The 17,317-nt window shown below is 37.6% G+C and overlaps 1 protein-coding gene across 3 annotated transcripts in view; it reads left to right on the top strand.

Annotated features, from left to right (window-relative positions):
- LOC149786116 (transmembrane protein 45B-like) overlaps window positions 1–16,970 on the top strand; it is a 42,040-nt gene extending 25,070 nt beyond the window's left edge. For all 3 annotated transcript variants that reach the window (XM_089976441.1, XM_089976442.1, XM_089976443.1), the window contains 2 exons: window positions 3,349–3,590; window positions 13,749–16,970. In XM_089976441.1, the coding sequence (XP_089832567.1) occupies window positions 3,349–3,590; window positions 13,749–14,020 (514 nt within the window). In that variant the 3' untranslated portion in view covers window positions 14,021–16,970. The remainder of the gene's footprint in view (window positions 1–3,348; window positions 3,591–13,748) is intronic.
- Window positions 16,971–17,317: the final 347 nt, after the last annotated feature.

The following is a 17,317-nucleotide window of genomic DNA, read 5'->3' as shown; positions in this document are numbered from 1 at the left end:
GCTGGAATTTGTGTTAGTAAAAATAAATATGGCCCACAGTTACCTTGGAATACATATTCTTGTTCTGATATAGCCGTAATAATATTTTAATAAATAAATTATCTCGAGGTAAAAGAGAAAGAAATATCATGCTTGCAATAAATATGTCATGCCATCTCCAGACCCAAGAAAATGACGGTGTCGGTCCCTAAATGTTATTCTTTATAGAAAGTATAGTTTTCCTCACGAGGAGATGATTTTTGCTGAGTACTGCGTTGACCGGAATGCCTGAAAAGAATTTATTGAACATCAGAACAAAGGAAAACCAGTAGGAACGAAACAGTCGGTATTCATGGTTTTAACGATCCAGTAGATAACATATGTTAGGATGATTATCCCGTATAACGATTACTGGATCCACTCCAATTTATAGATGCTAACGACATCATGATGTACTCTACATAAACATTTAAATACTTCTAGTTATTGGCTTGAACACAAAATTTACGAGCGGTTTGGACGACCAAAAGCTAACGTACACCGAAATCAACCATCATAAGAAGATCTTTATGTATAGATTCGGGTGGATGCCGGCATATGTTTGTGTATGTTTTAATTTTGCCGTGTTTTCATATTTCAGAACCAAATTTCTATTTTCAACTTTTCACACAGTCAAATGCTAATACTGGAAAGGCACAAGGTAGTTACCTCGACATCTTCGCTAGTCAAGGTTCCGGTATGTTTACCCTCCCTACAAGCAGATATTTTACTGCTTTGTCTTAGAGACATCTATTGGATTTCCTGAGCTGCCTCCCTTAGTATGTAAGAACAACTAACCATAAGCGTGCAACAGCCACATTCAGTGAAATTCACGCACCCAAAGCAGAGAAAAATCTGCTCGATCCGCCAAGGGGTAGATAAGGTTAACATACCGGAACCTTGGCTATCGAATAATTTCACGTCGATTGAGTTACATAATCAAATGCTAATGCTGGAAAGGCACAAGGTAGCACAAAATAATCTTAATCAGATTAATTAAATGGCAAAATTACATATGAAACAGTTCTTGCATGTTTGAAAAACATGAAAAAGTGATAAAAAGCTAGAGATTATTTTACTAATGACTTTCTGTTTTTAGTAGAAAGATTGGGGAAATATTTTATTGGGGTTATAAGAAAAAGCGGACTTGAGATATAAAAAAGACTCGGGTGAATATTGCAATCATTAATTATATACAGCTACTGACCCATTCTTTTATATCGACATCAACACCTAATAAGTAATAATAAAGGGTTATCAAGGCTCATATTTCATCTGCAGTGTACTAAACTCTCATTGTGCAGTGTTGACTGCTGAAGAAAACAAACACTTCATACTGACAAAAGAATTAACATAATTTCTGAAGTTCGTAATCAAAACACAACCAAGCAGAGCCTCCCCCCCCCCCATTAAAATAGCCCCTTTATAATTTAGGCTCGTCGTGATGGTGGCTCTGAATAGCGGTGACGTAGATGGGTACATCAAGGAATATCTCTCTCTCTCTCTCTCTCTCTCTCTCCAAAAAACAGAACAGGGAACTGACAAGGTTACTTCGACAAGTATACATCGAGTTTTGTTTATATTTTCCAGGATGAAAATCTCTTATATAAAAAGATATCCAGGAGACATTTAAGGTCTGAATGTTGACCACAGTTCACCGTTTAAGTATTCGGATTGATCTGCGAAGGCCCCTAACGAGAACGATTACACGTAGAAATTTCGAAGATAAGATGACAGCAAAAATAAAAAATGTCTTTTCCTTAAAGAATGAGACATTTCTTTAACTGTGTAAATACGATTGTTTTTCACAGCTTGATAGTTACAAGATTGTCACGTCTCCTCTGATGTTTCAAGGAGTTTTGGTCAAGCAGCGGGTAACATTCTGAATTTGCGACCGAAAGGATTCGGGTTCGAAAAGCACTATTGGTTCAGCCCAAAGCGAGTACCGCACGACACTAAACCAAACCAGATCAAAGAAAGTCTAATTTTAAACTCAGTTAGATCGATTCGCACTAGGGCTTATCGAATACTGAAGAACAGAATATTTTTATATAATATAAATTAGAAATAATTTGACTGTTTAAAAGATGTCATCGCATTTATAGAATCGAGAAATTGTTTGCCGACATGCTTGTTCCCAACATATCGGTGCAAACTATAGACACTTAACTTGATTTCTAGCGTCTCTTGGGCTACCATCGGCTGAAGGGTACTTTTGGCGATATGTACAGAATATTTCCGGATCAAAGTTTATAATTTTACCCTGAATGACAGCCGGCCTTTCGCAAAGGAACATCACAATAGGTCTGTTAAAAGAAATCACATATCTACTTCTTTTTATTAAACTTCCTCCCGAACATGACACTTAAATAAACGGCGACATTTTTAAACACATATGTATCAAAAAATATAAGAGGCAAATGACCGAGCCAGACAAAAACTTATATGTTGAAAGAAAAAAACAGATTGCGATTTTAATACTTTGTACTGATTATATAATATATAATACTGATTATTCTCTCAAAGAAACTCTTGTCATCAATATTGAAAACTTTTACAATCATCTCTCCAAGATACCTTCTTAGTTGTATCTCCGAGATACATTCATATTTGCTACTGTGTAAATAACCATATCGCTTCCTATGCGTATAAGAACATACATACATGTGACTAGAATTTGATGCTAGTCGAAAAGTGAACAATTTTCGAGAGACGAAATCAGTAATAGACCTGTTCTATGCCGGGATACTATCGTTTGGACTAAGGCAATGGTGTATTCCTATATATAAGTGATATTATAGCACTTTATTAAACTGAGCCGTCACAATTTAGACGAATTTAATTGGTTTTAACCAGAGTAAAATATCAGTTCACCAATTCCTAATTCATTCGTTTCTGTTTTCCTTAAAAACAAATCCATCTGCCCAGGACAGAGTTCCCATTACTTAAATTCTGAGTTTGAAAAACAGATGAAGCCGGCTTCTGAAAAATCTACGATGTGCATGTAGACCCTTGTTCTACAAATCGTGAGGTATGGGTGATTCGAAGCATGGATTTATACTTTTCTTTAATGTTGGTATGTATGTAATTTTTGGCAATATTAGTTGTTTCAGATATTTAGCCATGACAATTCTTTAGGAACAATCTTCAACATCCCATCATTTCCTTCAACGTAACATAAACAAACAAACTGGCAAACCCCTACTCCAAGCTAACACACGCAGGCTCTTATCCATTTACCATATCATTCTTAGACAGTTTGCTTTGAAGCACAAATTATATATGGGGGTTAATTGTATTGCTTGTGATAATTAAAACCTTGTTTTCCAGGTATGGAATTGCATTCTATTTCCACTCCCAAACACACGGATTAGACAAGGAACCGCTGGAGATTATCATCCATTTGCTGCCAATCTTTCTGATGTTTGGATGCGCCATGACCATTTTTGTTGAGTATGTAAAAGGAGAGGGAGCGATCTGGCCTCAACTTATTCGAACCTTTTTGGTGCTTAATTTGGGAACTTGGTTTACAAATGCCGCCTTTGTCCTGTACGTTCATGACAGATTCCCTGGTAAGTACCATATATTCTACAAATAAGCTAAAACCAACCTAAACACCGTTTGTTTTTTCTTGCCGTATTTACAGTGTATTTTTGTCAAAAGGATAGAAACAAAATATAAATTTGACAGATTATGCATACCTAATTTTGTAATGGCTTTTTGTTTGGAGGTGGGGTATAAATAAAATCTCTAAACAACGCGGTACCTGCAGTAAAATAGAGTCAACTGAGCAAAGGTGGGTTTTAAACATTGACAGCTACATCTGGTGAGTAACTTGTATTTAAACCAATGCAGCTTTACCTTTTCAACTTCATTGTAAATTCTGCTCGCCAGCGGATTTAAAAGAACAGCAATTCAAGGATCCGCGAAGGCTCAGTGGTTAGCGTGCTTGTCTGGTGAAAGAAAGTGTGCTACCTCAGATCCTACCATCGGATTGAACCTACTCGGATAAGAATGTTGTGTCCTTGGGCAAGGTACTTTAGTCCGATTCTATCAGCATTAAGAAAACCACTTTGTATATGTTGTAAAACAGTACACAACGCTACGTTTACTACCATATCTTTTATTATTATTCATTTTTTCCCTGGTTTCTTAAGCGGTTTATATGTTGGACCAAAGGCATAGTACTGAAAAAGAACATAGCTATATCTTATTCACACGCCAAAGGGGACAAGATTTTCAAATATCTGGTAATTCTTTATCCGACGCCTCCTACCGATTTCCAAAATGTGTCTAGAGACTATTATGGAGTGATTAACAGTATTGATTTAGTCATCATATAGCTCCTGTGATATGTACAGATATGTACATCCTGTAAGATCAGATAAACAAGTGGTAAACCCTTGAAAGAACAAATAAAATAAGTGTTACATAAATACACACAACCTGACTTCGGTTATTGCTTTCGGAAGCTCAAATTCGCGATTTTGAGTTGAATTTTCAATCAACGAGACCCGCTTCATCTTGAAACAGTTGTGACTTAACACAAAATTACTTGTTGTGGATTTTGTATTAGTCACGTGCTGACCGTGGAACTATGCGATCGCCGGATGGATCCCAAGTTATTTAATAATGTTATCTTTGGTGCAGCTTTCCACCATGACGTCGGCGCTAGTAAATATAAAAGCTATACATATGTGCAGTCTCACTACATCACACCAATTCTTTCTTTCTTCCTGTGTCATAAGCAACAATTTGGAGCGGGTAATCATAGTACCTGCCCCGCAGGGAAGGGGCTAATGGAAGCTAACTTTGTACATGTATGTTCATTAGTTGTAGATTTTTTTGCTGAGTATTTCGTTTAGTTCAGGTTTTATTTTATTTTTTGTACCCTTAATACATACTGTTATATATCGAATCATGAATTTTTGTGATTGTATGCATCATAACATGTTATAAATCATCATAGATTTTGGTTAAATTTTGTGTTTAAAGTTTATTTATCAAGGTATGTTCATTGTAGAATCATCCAACAAATTAAGCCAAAGATGTCTTTAAGTTTCATTATTAAGATTATTACTAGTAATTGTCAACAATTACTGCAGCATCTATTTATAGATCTATGTAAGTTTACTTTCTTAACAGAATGATGTTACGTAGGCAAAATCTAACTAAATATACTTTATACAATTTACAGCCATTAATAAATAATAAAAGAATTAGATAAAATCATGTACCAGGAATCGCAGATAATATAGATATACTTAACAGTATACATACCTGGAAGTTTTAAACTTATCGCAAGTGTGGGTCACTGTGAACCATATTTCACGTTTCAATAACTTTGCTATAAAAAAAAACAATGTGTTTTAACTGCCCTGCTAGAATCACTAAACTAAGTGATTGTGTACATATCAGTTAGCCCCACGCCTGATCTAAAATATCACTGTGATCAACATTTACTGGCATAATTTAAGCTTGTATGTATATCTGATGACCATAGGTATGTTTTGCTTGCTATGTGCATATTATCATATCTTGAATCATAAAAATTAGCGAGTGATGCACCGTGATGAACACCACTTTCTCACTGCAGAAATAAGTTGTTATAGCCCATATTTTACGCTTCACTGATTTGGGTTAAATTTTGTCTTTGATGTTAATCTCTCAGACCCTATTCTTGTAAAATAATTTAATTGTTGATGATATAGCTACGACTCCGTGGATATAAACTAAGTAGCAGAAAGAAGCAAAACCAACAAAGTCTGTAAAACTTAAATAATATAATTATCAAAGTTATAAAATGAAACTGTAAGAGGAACTTAGAGTCTTATGAAGTTAATCCAAAATAATGCTGAAACATTATATTCCAGTCCAAAAGAATATAAAGTTTCAAATGAATTTTATATCCTCGAGAGTACTTATCACAATGATATTGTTCAGAACTCCTTTGAAGAACTCGCATTAGTCCCAGAATATTGTTCAAGTCCAGTGAGCACTTTGTAATTCCAATGAATAATACTAACAAACGTATCCTCTCAAATAATCTAAACACAACAGTAAACACATCTAAAGGCTGGTTTTCACATATGAAATAAGAATCCGAAATAAAAATGGATCAAAAATTGGGGATGAGTCTGATTGTTCATTCGCCTCCTTTTATACGTTTTAAAAAGTCTATTACGAATATATCCTGTAATACTTCATGCTTTGGTGATTTTGCTAAAATATTTTTGGAAGGTCATTTATTGAGTACTGTTTTTGAATACTAAAACTTGATAACTGGATTTATCATAACGAAAGAAGGTTAGGGTGAACAATATTTTATGTTTACTTAAGTTTAGTATTTGTGTTTAGCTCGTGACCATATAGATTTTTATCGATGCTAAATAAGCCCTTCACAACAAGTGTAGTGAGAAGAAGGAATTAATATGTTTGTTCAATTGCACACTTTCTTTATTAATGACTGTGTATTGTACATTGGGATAGGTTACCCTTAACAGGCTAGCTGTGTATTGTGCATAGTCGAGAAGACTACAAGTATTTCATGAAAGACAGCTGTATTGGCTAATCAACATAATTACTCATGCGTGAACTGTGTATCTACTATTGCTCCTCATATATGTCACTCCAGATTACTCAAAGCATGTTACTTTAACACAGTAAAATCTGGTTTACAAGGATGGACAATAATAATAGCTTCCGAAGCAGATTTGTAAACAACTATTTATTTTGTAAAAAAAAGTAAAAATCTGGTTTTGTCAACTCATTACTTATCCCTTGACATCATAGGTAATGATACTCTCTGTGTCGTTTTATGTCTGTTATGCCCTATCACAGGGGTTAACATTTTATGCCAATAACACAATAGTTTGAATTTTCTTTTCTTTGTGATAATCATTGTGTACATTGGTTAATGGACATTACTGAATGTTTCGTATAGTTGAGATATCGAATTGTGTTTTGTGCTTCATTTATTCTACCTGAAAGTTATAGAAGCAGTCTTTTACTTGTGAAAAGTACGGAATATAATTTGCCAGAAACGGAAAATTGTCTTGCATGTGGCTGTTATCGACGCAGGAACTACCCGTTCCAATTATGCTATATTGTGTCTTTCCACTTCTATAGAGAAGAATTTATTTTTATGTTTACTCTCTTCCTAAATTATGTATCGATCATTTTAACACCGCATATGGTATCGCTATGAAAAAGAAGAAGCTGACGAGAATTGGTTGTAGTGCACACTATATCATTAGATCTGGATATAACATGATATCACTAGATCTGGATATAACATGATATCACTAGATCTGGATATAACAAGGATCTTCAACACGCCTGCCAGCACTTTCGTCAAGATTTACATTTACCAGGTTCACTGACAGATTATTTTTCTGAAAGACCAATGCGATGCGGCAGAGCTCGTCTTTTTCTAATTTAACTCTTATTTTCTATCTTTTTCTGCAAGTAAGACGAGTGTTAGAGGACCCTACATACCCTTGTGGAAAGGTCATTGCCGACGTTTCGCTAAATACTACACCAGTATTATAGTAGCAAGCACGCCCCAGACTGTACAGAGCACTATAACTTCCGCTTTTGTCCAGACAGTGAAACAGCAATCAACCGTAACTGCTCATGAAGCGGCTTGGGATAAATATCTGAGTAGTCCCAGTACTCGATGTACCCATGCTTTGTATCCTCTTTAGACATCAGCCTAAACCGGTAAGTGTCAAGCCGATGTACACTTGCTTTATATCCTCTTTAGACATCAATCTGAACCGGTGCGTGTCAAGCCGATGTACACTTGCTTTATATCCTCTTTAGACATCAATCTGAACCGGTGCGTGTCAAGCCGATGTACACATGCTTTGTATCCTCTTTAGACAATCTGAACCGGTACGTGTCAAGCCGATGTACACTTGGTTCGTATCCTCTGTACACATCAATCTGAACCGGTACGTGTAAAGCCAATGTACACTTGCTTTGTATCCTCTTTAGACAGAAGTCAAAACCGGTACGTGTCAAGCCGATGTACACATGCTTTGTATCCTTCTCTAGACATCAATCTGAACCGGTACGTGTCAAACCGATGTTCACTTGCTTTGCATCATCTTTAGACATCACTCTGATCCGGTACGTGTCAAGCCGATGTATACTTGCTTTGCATCCTCTTTAGACATCAATCTGAACCGGTACGTGTCAAGCCGATGTACACTTGCTTTGTATCCTCTTTTGCATCAACCTGTACCGGTAGGTGTCAAGCCGATGCACACTTGCTTTGTATCCTCTTTAGAAAACAATCTGAACCGATACGTGTCAAGCCGATGCACACTTAGTTTCTATCCTCTTTAGACATCAGTCTGAACCAGTACGTGTCAAGCTGATGAACACTTGGTTTGTATCCTCTGTACACATCAGTCTGAACCGGTACGTGTAAAGCCAATGTACAATTGCTTTGTATCCTCTTTAAACAGCAATCTGAACCGGTACGTGTCAAGCCGATGTTCACTTGCTTTGTATCCTCTATAGACATCAGTCTAAACCGGTGCCTGCCAAGCCGATGTACACTTGCTTTGTATCTTCTTTAGCATCAATCTGAACCGGTAGGTGTCAAGCCGATATACACTAGCTTTGTATCCTCCTTAGATATCAATCTGAACCGGTAGGTGTCAAGCCGATGTTCACTTGCTTTGTATCCTGTTTAGACATCAGTCTGAACGGGTACGTGTCAAGCCGATGTACACTTGCTTTGTATCGTCTTTAGACATCAATCTGAACCGGTGCTTGTCAAACCGATGTCAAGCCGACGTACACTTGCTTTGTATCCTCTTTAGACATCAGTCTGAACCGGTACGTGTCAAGCCGATGTACACTTAGTTTGTATCCTCTTTAGACATCAATCTGAACCGGTACGTGTCAAGCCGATGTTCACTTGCTTTGTATCCTCTTTAGACATCAATCTGAACCGGCACGTGTCATGCAGACGTACACTTGCTTTGTATCCTCTTTAGACATCAATCTAAACCGGTGCTTGTCAATCCTATGTACACCCGCTTTGTATCCTCCTTAGACATCAGTCTGAACCAGTACGTATAAAGCCGATGCTCACTTGCTTTGTATCCTCTTTAGACATCAGTCTGAACCGGTGCTTGTCAAACCGATGTACACCCGCTTTGTATCCTTTTTAGACATCAATCTGAACCGTTACGTGTCAAGCAGATGTTCACTTGCTTTGTATCCTCTTTAGACATCAATCGGAACCGGTAGGTGTCAAGCCAATGTACACTTGCTTTGTGCCTTGGATCCTCTTTAGATATCAATCTGAATCGGTACATGTCAGACCCATGTTCACTTGCTTTGTATCCTCTTTAGACATCCAACAGAACCGGTACGTGTCAAGCCGATGTACACTGGCTTTGTATCGTCTTTAGAGATCAGTCTGAACCGGTGCTTGTCAAACCGATGTACACCCGCTTTGTATCTTTTTTAGACATCAATCTGAACCGTTACGTGTCAAGCAGATGTTCACTTGCTTTGTATCCTCTTTAGACATCAGTCGGAACCGGTAGGTGTCAAGCCAATGTACACTTGCTTTGTGCCTTGGATCCTCTTTAGATATCAATCTGAATCGGTACATGTCAGACCCATGTTCACTTGCTTTGTATCCTCTTTAGACATCCATCAGAACCGGTACGTGTTAAGCCGATGTACACTTACTTTGTATCATCTTTAGATATCAGTCTGATCCGATACATGTCCAGCCGATGTACACTTGCATTGTATCCTCTTTTGACATCAATCTGAACCGGTACATTTCAAGCCGATGTTCACTTGCTTTGTATCCTCTTTAGACATCAATCTAAACCGGTACTTGTCAAGCCGATGCACACTTGCTTTGTATCCTCTTTAGACATCAATCTGAACAGATACGTGTCAAGCCGATGTACACTTGGTTTGTATCCTCTTTAGACATCAGTCTGAACCGATACGTGTCAAGCCCATGCACACTTGCTTTGTATCCTCTTTAGACATCACTCTGAACTGGTATGTTTAAAGCAGATATTCACTTGCTTTGCATCCTCTTTAGACATCAGTCTGAACCGGTACGTGTCGAGCCCATGTACACCTGCTTTGTATCCTCTTTAGACATCAATATGAACCTGTACGTGTAAAACCGATGTTCACTTGCTTTGTATCCTCCTTAGACATCAATCTGAACCGGTACGTGTCAAGCCGATGTTCACTTGCTTTGTATCCTCTTTAGACATCAGTCTGAACCGGTACGTGTCAAGTCGATGTACACTTGCTTTGTATCCTCTTTAGACATCAGTCTAAACCAGTACGTGTCAAGCCGATGTATACTTGCTTTGTATTGTCTTTAGACATCAATCTGAACCGGTTCGTGTCAAGCCGATGTTCACTTGCTCTGTATCCTCTTTAGACATCAGTTTGAACCGGTATGTGTCAAGCCGATGTACACTTGCTTTGTATCCTCTTTAGACATCAGTCTGAACCGGTTCATGTCAAGCCGATGTACGCTTGCTTTGTATCCTCTTTAGACATCAGCCTGAACGGGTACGTGTCAAGCCGATGTACACTTGCTTTGTATCCTCTTTAGACATCAATCTGAACCGGTACGTGTCAAGCCGATGTTCACTTGCTTTGTATCCTCTTTAGACATCAGTCTAAACCGGTGCGTGTCAAGCCGATGTACGCTTGCTTTGTATCCTCTTTAGACATCAATCTGAACCGCCCCGTGTCAAGCCGATGCACACTTGCTTTGTATCATCTTTCAATCTGAACCGATACGTGTCAAGCCGATGTGCAATGGGTTTGTAGCCTCTTTAGACATCAGTCTGAACCAGTAGGTGTCAAGCCGACGTACACTTGCTTTGTATCTTCTTTAGACATCAGTCTGAACCGGTACGAGTCAAGGCGACGTACACATGCTTTGTATCCTCTTTAGACATCAGCCTGAACGGGTACGTGTCAAGCCGATGTTCACTTGCTTTGTATCCTTTTTAGACATCAATCTGAACCGGTACGTGTAAAGCCGATGTTCACTTGTTTTGTATCCTTTTTAGACATCAATCTGAACCGGTACGTGTAAAGCCGATGTTCACTCAGATATTCATCCACCACTGGTTTGTATTTCATGTCGAGGACATGCATAATTTGTGCGAGCTGTATCAATACTCCGTCCTGTTCGTTGATCGCAGAATTGGCAGACAGCACCAGTGATACGTGTTTCTTGCTTGTCTGTTGCCCCATCATGACTTTATGTATTCCCCTTGACGATAAGTATAGTGCAAGTTCAAACTGCGGAAGCCAAAGAATGTCAGAGTTAATGCAAAGCCGGTGGCTTGTGCGTTGACGTTAAGATCCCAACATCTAATGGTGTCTGGCAAACATGGACGCAAAGCGACTTGTAAATCTTTCGTTTGAGATGTTCGTCAGAACAACAGACTGGTAACTGCTGTTGTCATCATATACCCTTACGATCCCTATACACGGATTGAAAGCGTTATCCACGTTCCATTATCACGATTTCCATTGAGATTAATCAAGTAAAATCTGGCCGCTGGAACGGTTTTTGTTACAGAGGATAAAACCACCAACGATTTGCGTTGTATCCCAGTGGTATGAACTAGACCCATTTATTTCCGTCAGCTCAATGTCGTCAGAGATGATTATCATTAAGGTCAAGCACCAGTGCAGCAAATATTGACATATTAAAAGAACTACACATGAACTCTAATAGCATCAATTTTGTTTAAAACTTAAGCATATCTCAGTAAGGAAATAAACTCGACTATTTTCGCTGCCTCCACTGCGCTCTTGATGTAAATGGAATCCGGGGGAACCATCGTTGTGACTAATAACTCGAACATCACAGACCAAAGATAACAGCTTATTTTCAGATTTCCAGACCCAGCCAGCAATGATGTCATTTCGCCTGGAAACGCTAGGCTGCCATTCAGTGGCGGCTCACTAGTGCCGGCCTCTTCGCTATCCAAGGTTCCGATAAGCCTATCTACACCTTGGCATATCGGGCAGATATTTCTGAGCTTCGGGTCTGTGATTTTCATTGGATGCAACGGCAAGCCACCGCATCCAATCAAAATTAAGTTGTTAAAATCTGAACACTGTTCCTACGTGATCGAGACAAGGGAAGTGCTCAACTTGAATGGACTGATAAATCATCAATTTTCCAGTGTCGGTCCGTGTTTGCACAAATACCTTTCACTAAAATATAACTGTAATGGCTTCCCTATTACATAGTCATATTTTTGGTATTAAACTTGCAAAGTATCCTTTTTATGTCAATTGCAACCACCGTTTTCGGCGGATGTACAATGCACTACGCTATTGGTTTGTAGGCATTATATACTAAGGGAGGCAACACATGGAATCCAATAGATGTCGCTAGGACCAAACACCAGTATAGGTGTTCGATCCGCCATGGTGTAGATAAGGGTTAAAGGAACCTTGGCTAGCGAAGATACGGTGTGCCGGAAACCAACAGAGCAATTGCAATAAACGTCGGTCGCGCCATCGTCAAAAATGATCAGCGTAAAGTTTTAACGAATCGAATAAGCCTGCAATGAAGATAGCACTGTTTGGGATGCTTACAAAGATCCAAGGCTGACGGGGGCGGGGGGGGGGGGGGCGGGGGGACGGGGTAACGCTGCCTTTTAGGATATACAGAACGGTACTTGTCTACTCTGACAATGTTGTGGCTGGTACCAGCTTATGCGCCAATCACTGACGCGTTTGAAAATCGATTCTTTGTGCAGCTCGACTTCAGATACTAAATGACCAAATGCAATACTACCACTCCTGCATTTCATACAAACTTACCTTCGACCTGATGTGTTACGATTTCGGCAGGATGATCCATTCTACTGATAATGGGTGAGCTTCACAATCAAAGATGCCTCTCTCGAGTGCGATATTTGTACCCACTTTGAAGTCCCACATATGATCAGGCGGTTGTACTTTGCAAAGGTGGCTATCTTGTACATCCAAGTACTGTGCGATTGCAGGATGATGGATAATAAATAAGAAACGATTTATGTAACATCAATCTAAACATGCAGCATGCCGGGGGAAACAAAGCATCAAGGTGATAGTTTTACTTTTCGAGGCTATAACAAAGAGCGATCATTACTTCTAACAACAATGGCAATCGAGGGCATCACAAACCATATATATGCTCGCGGAATGTGATATAACAGCATTGGAAATAAGCCCTAAATAGGAATATAATCTATCAAGAATACAAAATTGATTGTCGATTAATGCTGGTGCCATTTACAAAAGATGGTTTGCCCTTGTCACTGATACGAAGTCAAGAAAAGCTAGTCTAAAAAGAGAGCGACGGCATAAGACTGCAAATTTATATTTAATGACTATAAAGTATATAAGTATTCATAGAGGAACTCTTTCCATTTCTTCATATGCAGTGTTGTTCTGTGTTAACTGTGTGACATCTAGAACATTATATATATATAATCTCTTTCATCTGTTTCTATTGCTGCCCAAATTACAATTCAAGAGGCATAGTTAAATGTGCCCGAGAATGCAAGCTGAACAGTTTAGCAGGATTTTAATTGAAAAAAATACCTTTGTAATGAAAAGTTTTAAAGTAATTCTCTAGAAATTGGAACAACTTCGTAGACATTTTTCTAAGAGCTCTTGTTTCATTTATATTATGTTTCCTTTTTCAGGTGGCGAAACCAATCCTAACTGGGACAGAACTGATTATCGCAACGTGCACTTTATGGTGGCCGCATTTGGAATGCATCTGAACTTTAACATGGTTTTCATGGCTGTCGCATATGCGGCCATGTATATTTTCTACTGGTGTAAAGACAAGAAACCGTTTTCACTCTTAACCAAACAACACCAGTACAGTAAGGTCGAGGGGGTGGTGTTGAAGGAAAATGGTCATGAATCGGTCAAATTGTTGGATGGTGACGAAGAGGATACGCTTGCATAATTCAAGGTGTGTCAATGGCATGAACTGATTCTGCAGGAGATACTACACTACATGGATGTGTTTTAATGTCAAGCTTTCTACACTTAATTTTAAGACACGAGTCAAATCCGTTTGCGTAGGTAATATAATTGGGTTAATTTAGAACTAACCTGCAGTTTTGTGTAAAAATTTACATTTAAATAATGTCTTAATTTTTCATCTACAGTTCATTAAACAACATTTCAAAATATTTCGACATTTCAGGACTGCATTTATCACTGAAGTGACATAACTATAAGGATAACTGCCAAGTAAGTTACCTCTTCAAAAGAACGAAATTTGATTTATAACAGGAATGACGTAGATTATAATATTAGGTATGAGCAATGTAAGAAGCTTTTAAGCTTTTCAGCAAGCAGCTTCATCAACAGTACATACAGCAAGTAGCTTTAACAACAGTACATACAGCAAGTAGCTTTATCAACAGTACATACGGCAAGCAGCTTCATCAACAGTACATACAGCAAGTAGCTTCATCAACAGTACATACAGCAAGCAGCTTCATCAACAGTACATACAGCAAATAGCTTCATCAACAGTACATACAGCAAGCAGCTTCATCAACAGTACATACAGTAAGTAGCTTCATCAACAGTACATACAGCAAGTAGCTTCATCAACATTAGAAGTAGTTGCATCAACAGTACATACAGCAAGCAGCTTCATCAACATTAGAAGTAGTTGCATCAACATTACATACCGAAAGCAGCTTCATCAACAGTAAAGTAAGCAGCTTTATCAGCATTACAGCAAGCAGCTTCACCAGCATTACAGCAATCAGCTTGTTGCAGCATTACAGCAATCAGCTTGTAGCAGCATTACAGCAAGCAGCTTGTAGCAGCATTACAGCAAGCAGCTTGTAACAGCATTACAGCAAGCAGCTTCATCAATAGTACAGCAAGCAGTTTTTATCATTATTACAGCCAGTACCTTCATCAGCATAATTGCAAAAAGCATCCTCAACATTCTAAAATCACTCGAACGTTTAAATGTAGAACTTCGACAGCTACGAAATTAACGCTGCGTTCATTAAGAACCATTTAAACTTCACTTTTCCATGATCCTTTACTAGCATCCAAGTAAATAAGAGGGAGTTTAGATCCTCACGGGACACAGTTCTGTGGATGTTTAGATCCTCACGGGACAAAGTTCTTTGGACGTTTTGATCCTCACGGGACAAAGTTCTTTGGATGTTTAGATCTTCACGGGACAAGGTTCTTTGGATGTTTAGATCCTCATAGGATACATTTCTGTGGAATATGCTTAATTACATTGGCACTGGGTGAAAACATATTTGACACTAATACAAGCTGACAGCGCTTGTGTTATGCTGTACAGTCGGTGCCATCAATCGTACTCGATTGTTCACTGTACGGTCAATTGAGCTAAAATAGCCTGAAAGAATAATTTTTCATCGCTGTACATCAATTGAACTAAACATTTTCCATGCAGTGTCAAAGACTCGTTCCAGTGCAGTGCAATTAATGCCTTTCTCAGAAAGTAACTTCAAAGACTCGTTCCGTTGGTGTACAATTAATGGAACTAAATGAACTCCATGCAGTTTCAAAGAATATTACTACAAATGTGCAATAAATGCAGCTTGTGTACTCAATGCAGATTGTTTGATCTCTGTACTCAACGCAGATTTTTTTTATCTCTGTACTCAATGCAGATTATTTGATCTCTGTACAACTGATGGAATGATATTTATACTCCATTCAGGCTTGAATACTCCTTCGATTGCTGCACAGTCAATGCAACTTGTATACTCAATGCAGATTATTCTATCTCTGTACAGCTGATGTGTACAGCCGATGGAACGATATTTATCCTCCATGCAGGCTCGAATACTCGTTCTACTGCTGCACACTCAATGCCGTTTTGTTTACTTCATTTACTTTCAGAAACAAATGCAGTTAAACTTACTCAAAGCAACTGAAATTTATTCATTGCATTTGAAAAGATTCAAGCCGAAACAAAGATATATATATTTTTATGTCGTGTTTCGATGAATTAACTCATCGTAAACAATAACTCCGATATATGTATTTCAGTATATTTTATTTTGCACATTTTATTTCTTACATTTTGAATTTGTTATTGTCGGTTTTAACAATATATATTTCAGTAGAATGTAATGAGATTTGTTTTATTATAAGATAGTTTTTTTTTGTTAGCTACATATATATTTATTTTTACCCATATAACAATGCACAGAATTATGCACTGTATTGTTAATTGTATGCAAGAGATATGTTAGTTGATTGGGCTTCTAAAACACTTGATTTAGGTATGTAATTTAATATTTTTGAAGCATGATTTTGTGAAAATTTATATTGAAAAGCTTAGTATATTCTAAATTCCTAATTTTCTTGAATTGTAAGATTCTAAATTATAATGTGAGATAATTCTGTTTTTTCTTCAATATTCCAAATTGAAATATCAACGATGGCAGGATTCATGATCATGAATGCTCATGAAACATATATTTATCAATTTGGACTTGTGAGCTAATTGGTTCCTAGAGGAATGGTGTGATATTGGAAACAGAAATGATGCGGGTACTTCAACAATTACATTAGCAGCAATCGAATACTTTCTGCAGTTCAAAAGTAATTCACATCTTGGGCATTAGGGGGCAGCATTGTATTTGAATTAACACACAGTTTAGTAATATACATGTATATATTTACAAAGGCGCATATATATGTGCGTACTCAAATATATGTGTATTTCCTAAACAAGCTAGTGTATTTTGTATATATACATTATTAATTATAATCAACTAACATCTACTGAATTTGTTCTATATTTATCATAAGCACATTTCTTTATAACTGTGATATATGCTTTGCAGTCTTTGCTGAGTTTTTATGTGAGTTTCCTTTATTAAAAAAATACCAAATAAATATATTGTCTTCACTGATTTTTACGTGCAATTTACATGCAGTTTTTATTATTCCCATTATATCATAATAAAATATGATTGCAAAATGCCTCTTTGATAAACGTCATTTAACATTTAATACGAGAATGAAATGAGAACTGAAATCCATGCAATGTGCTCGTTTCATAAGGAGTTAGAAAACTGGAAAGTGAGTAAAGTCGAATATGTATGTCATTCAGTGTTGTCAGTACTTTAAATGTATAATCTTGCAAAATGAATTAAAGCCATCGTCCACGAAAACGTTTGGCTTATTCACACCTTGCGAATGTTCTAGAAGTCCGTTTCGCTCACAATGTCAAGGAAAATAGTTA

This window comes from Sinohyriopsis cumingii, chromosome 12 (assembly GCF_028554795.1).
Source record: "Sinohyriopsis cumingii isolate HCF-2022 chromosome 12, ASM2855479v2, whole genome shotgun sequence".
In the NCBI taxonomy this organism is placed as follows: domain Eukaryota; kingdom Metazoa; phylum Mollusca; class Bivalvia; order Unionida; family Unionidae; genus Sinohyriopsis; species Sinohyriopsis cumingii.
The sequence above is the reverse complement of the archived record's forward strand: the minus strand, read 5'-3'. Positions and strand labels throughout refer to the sequence as shown.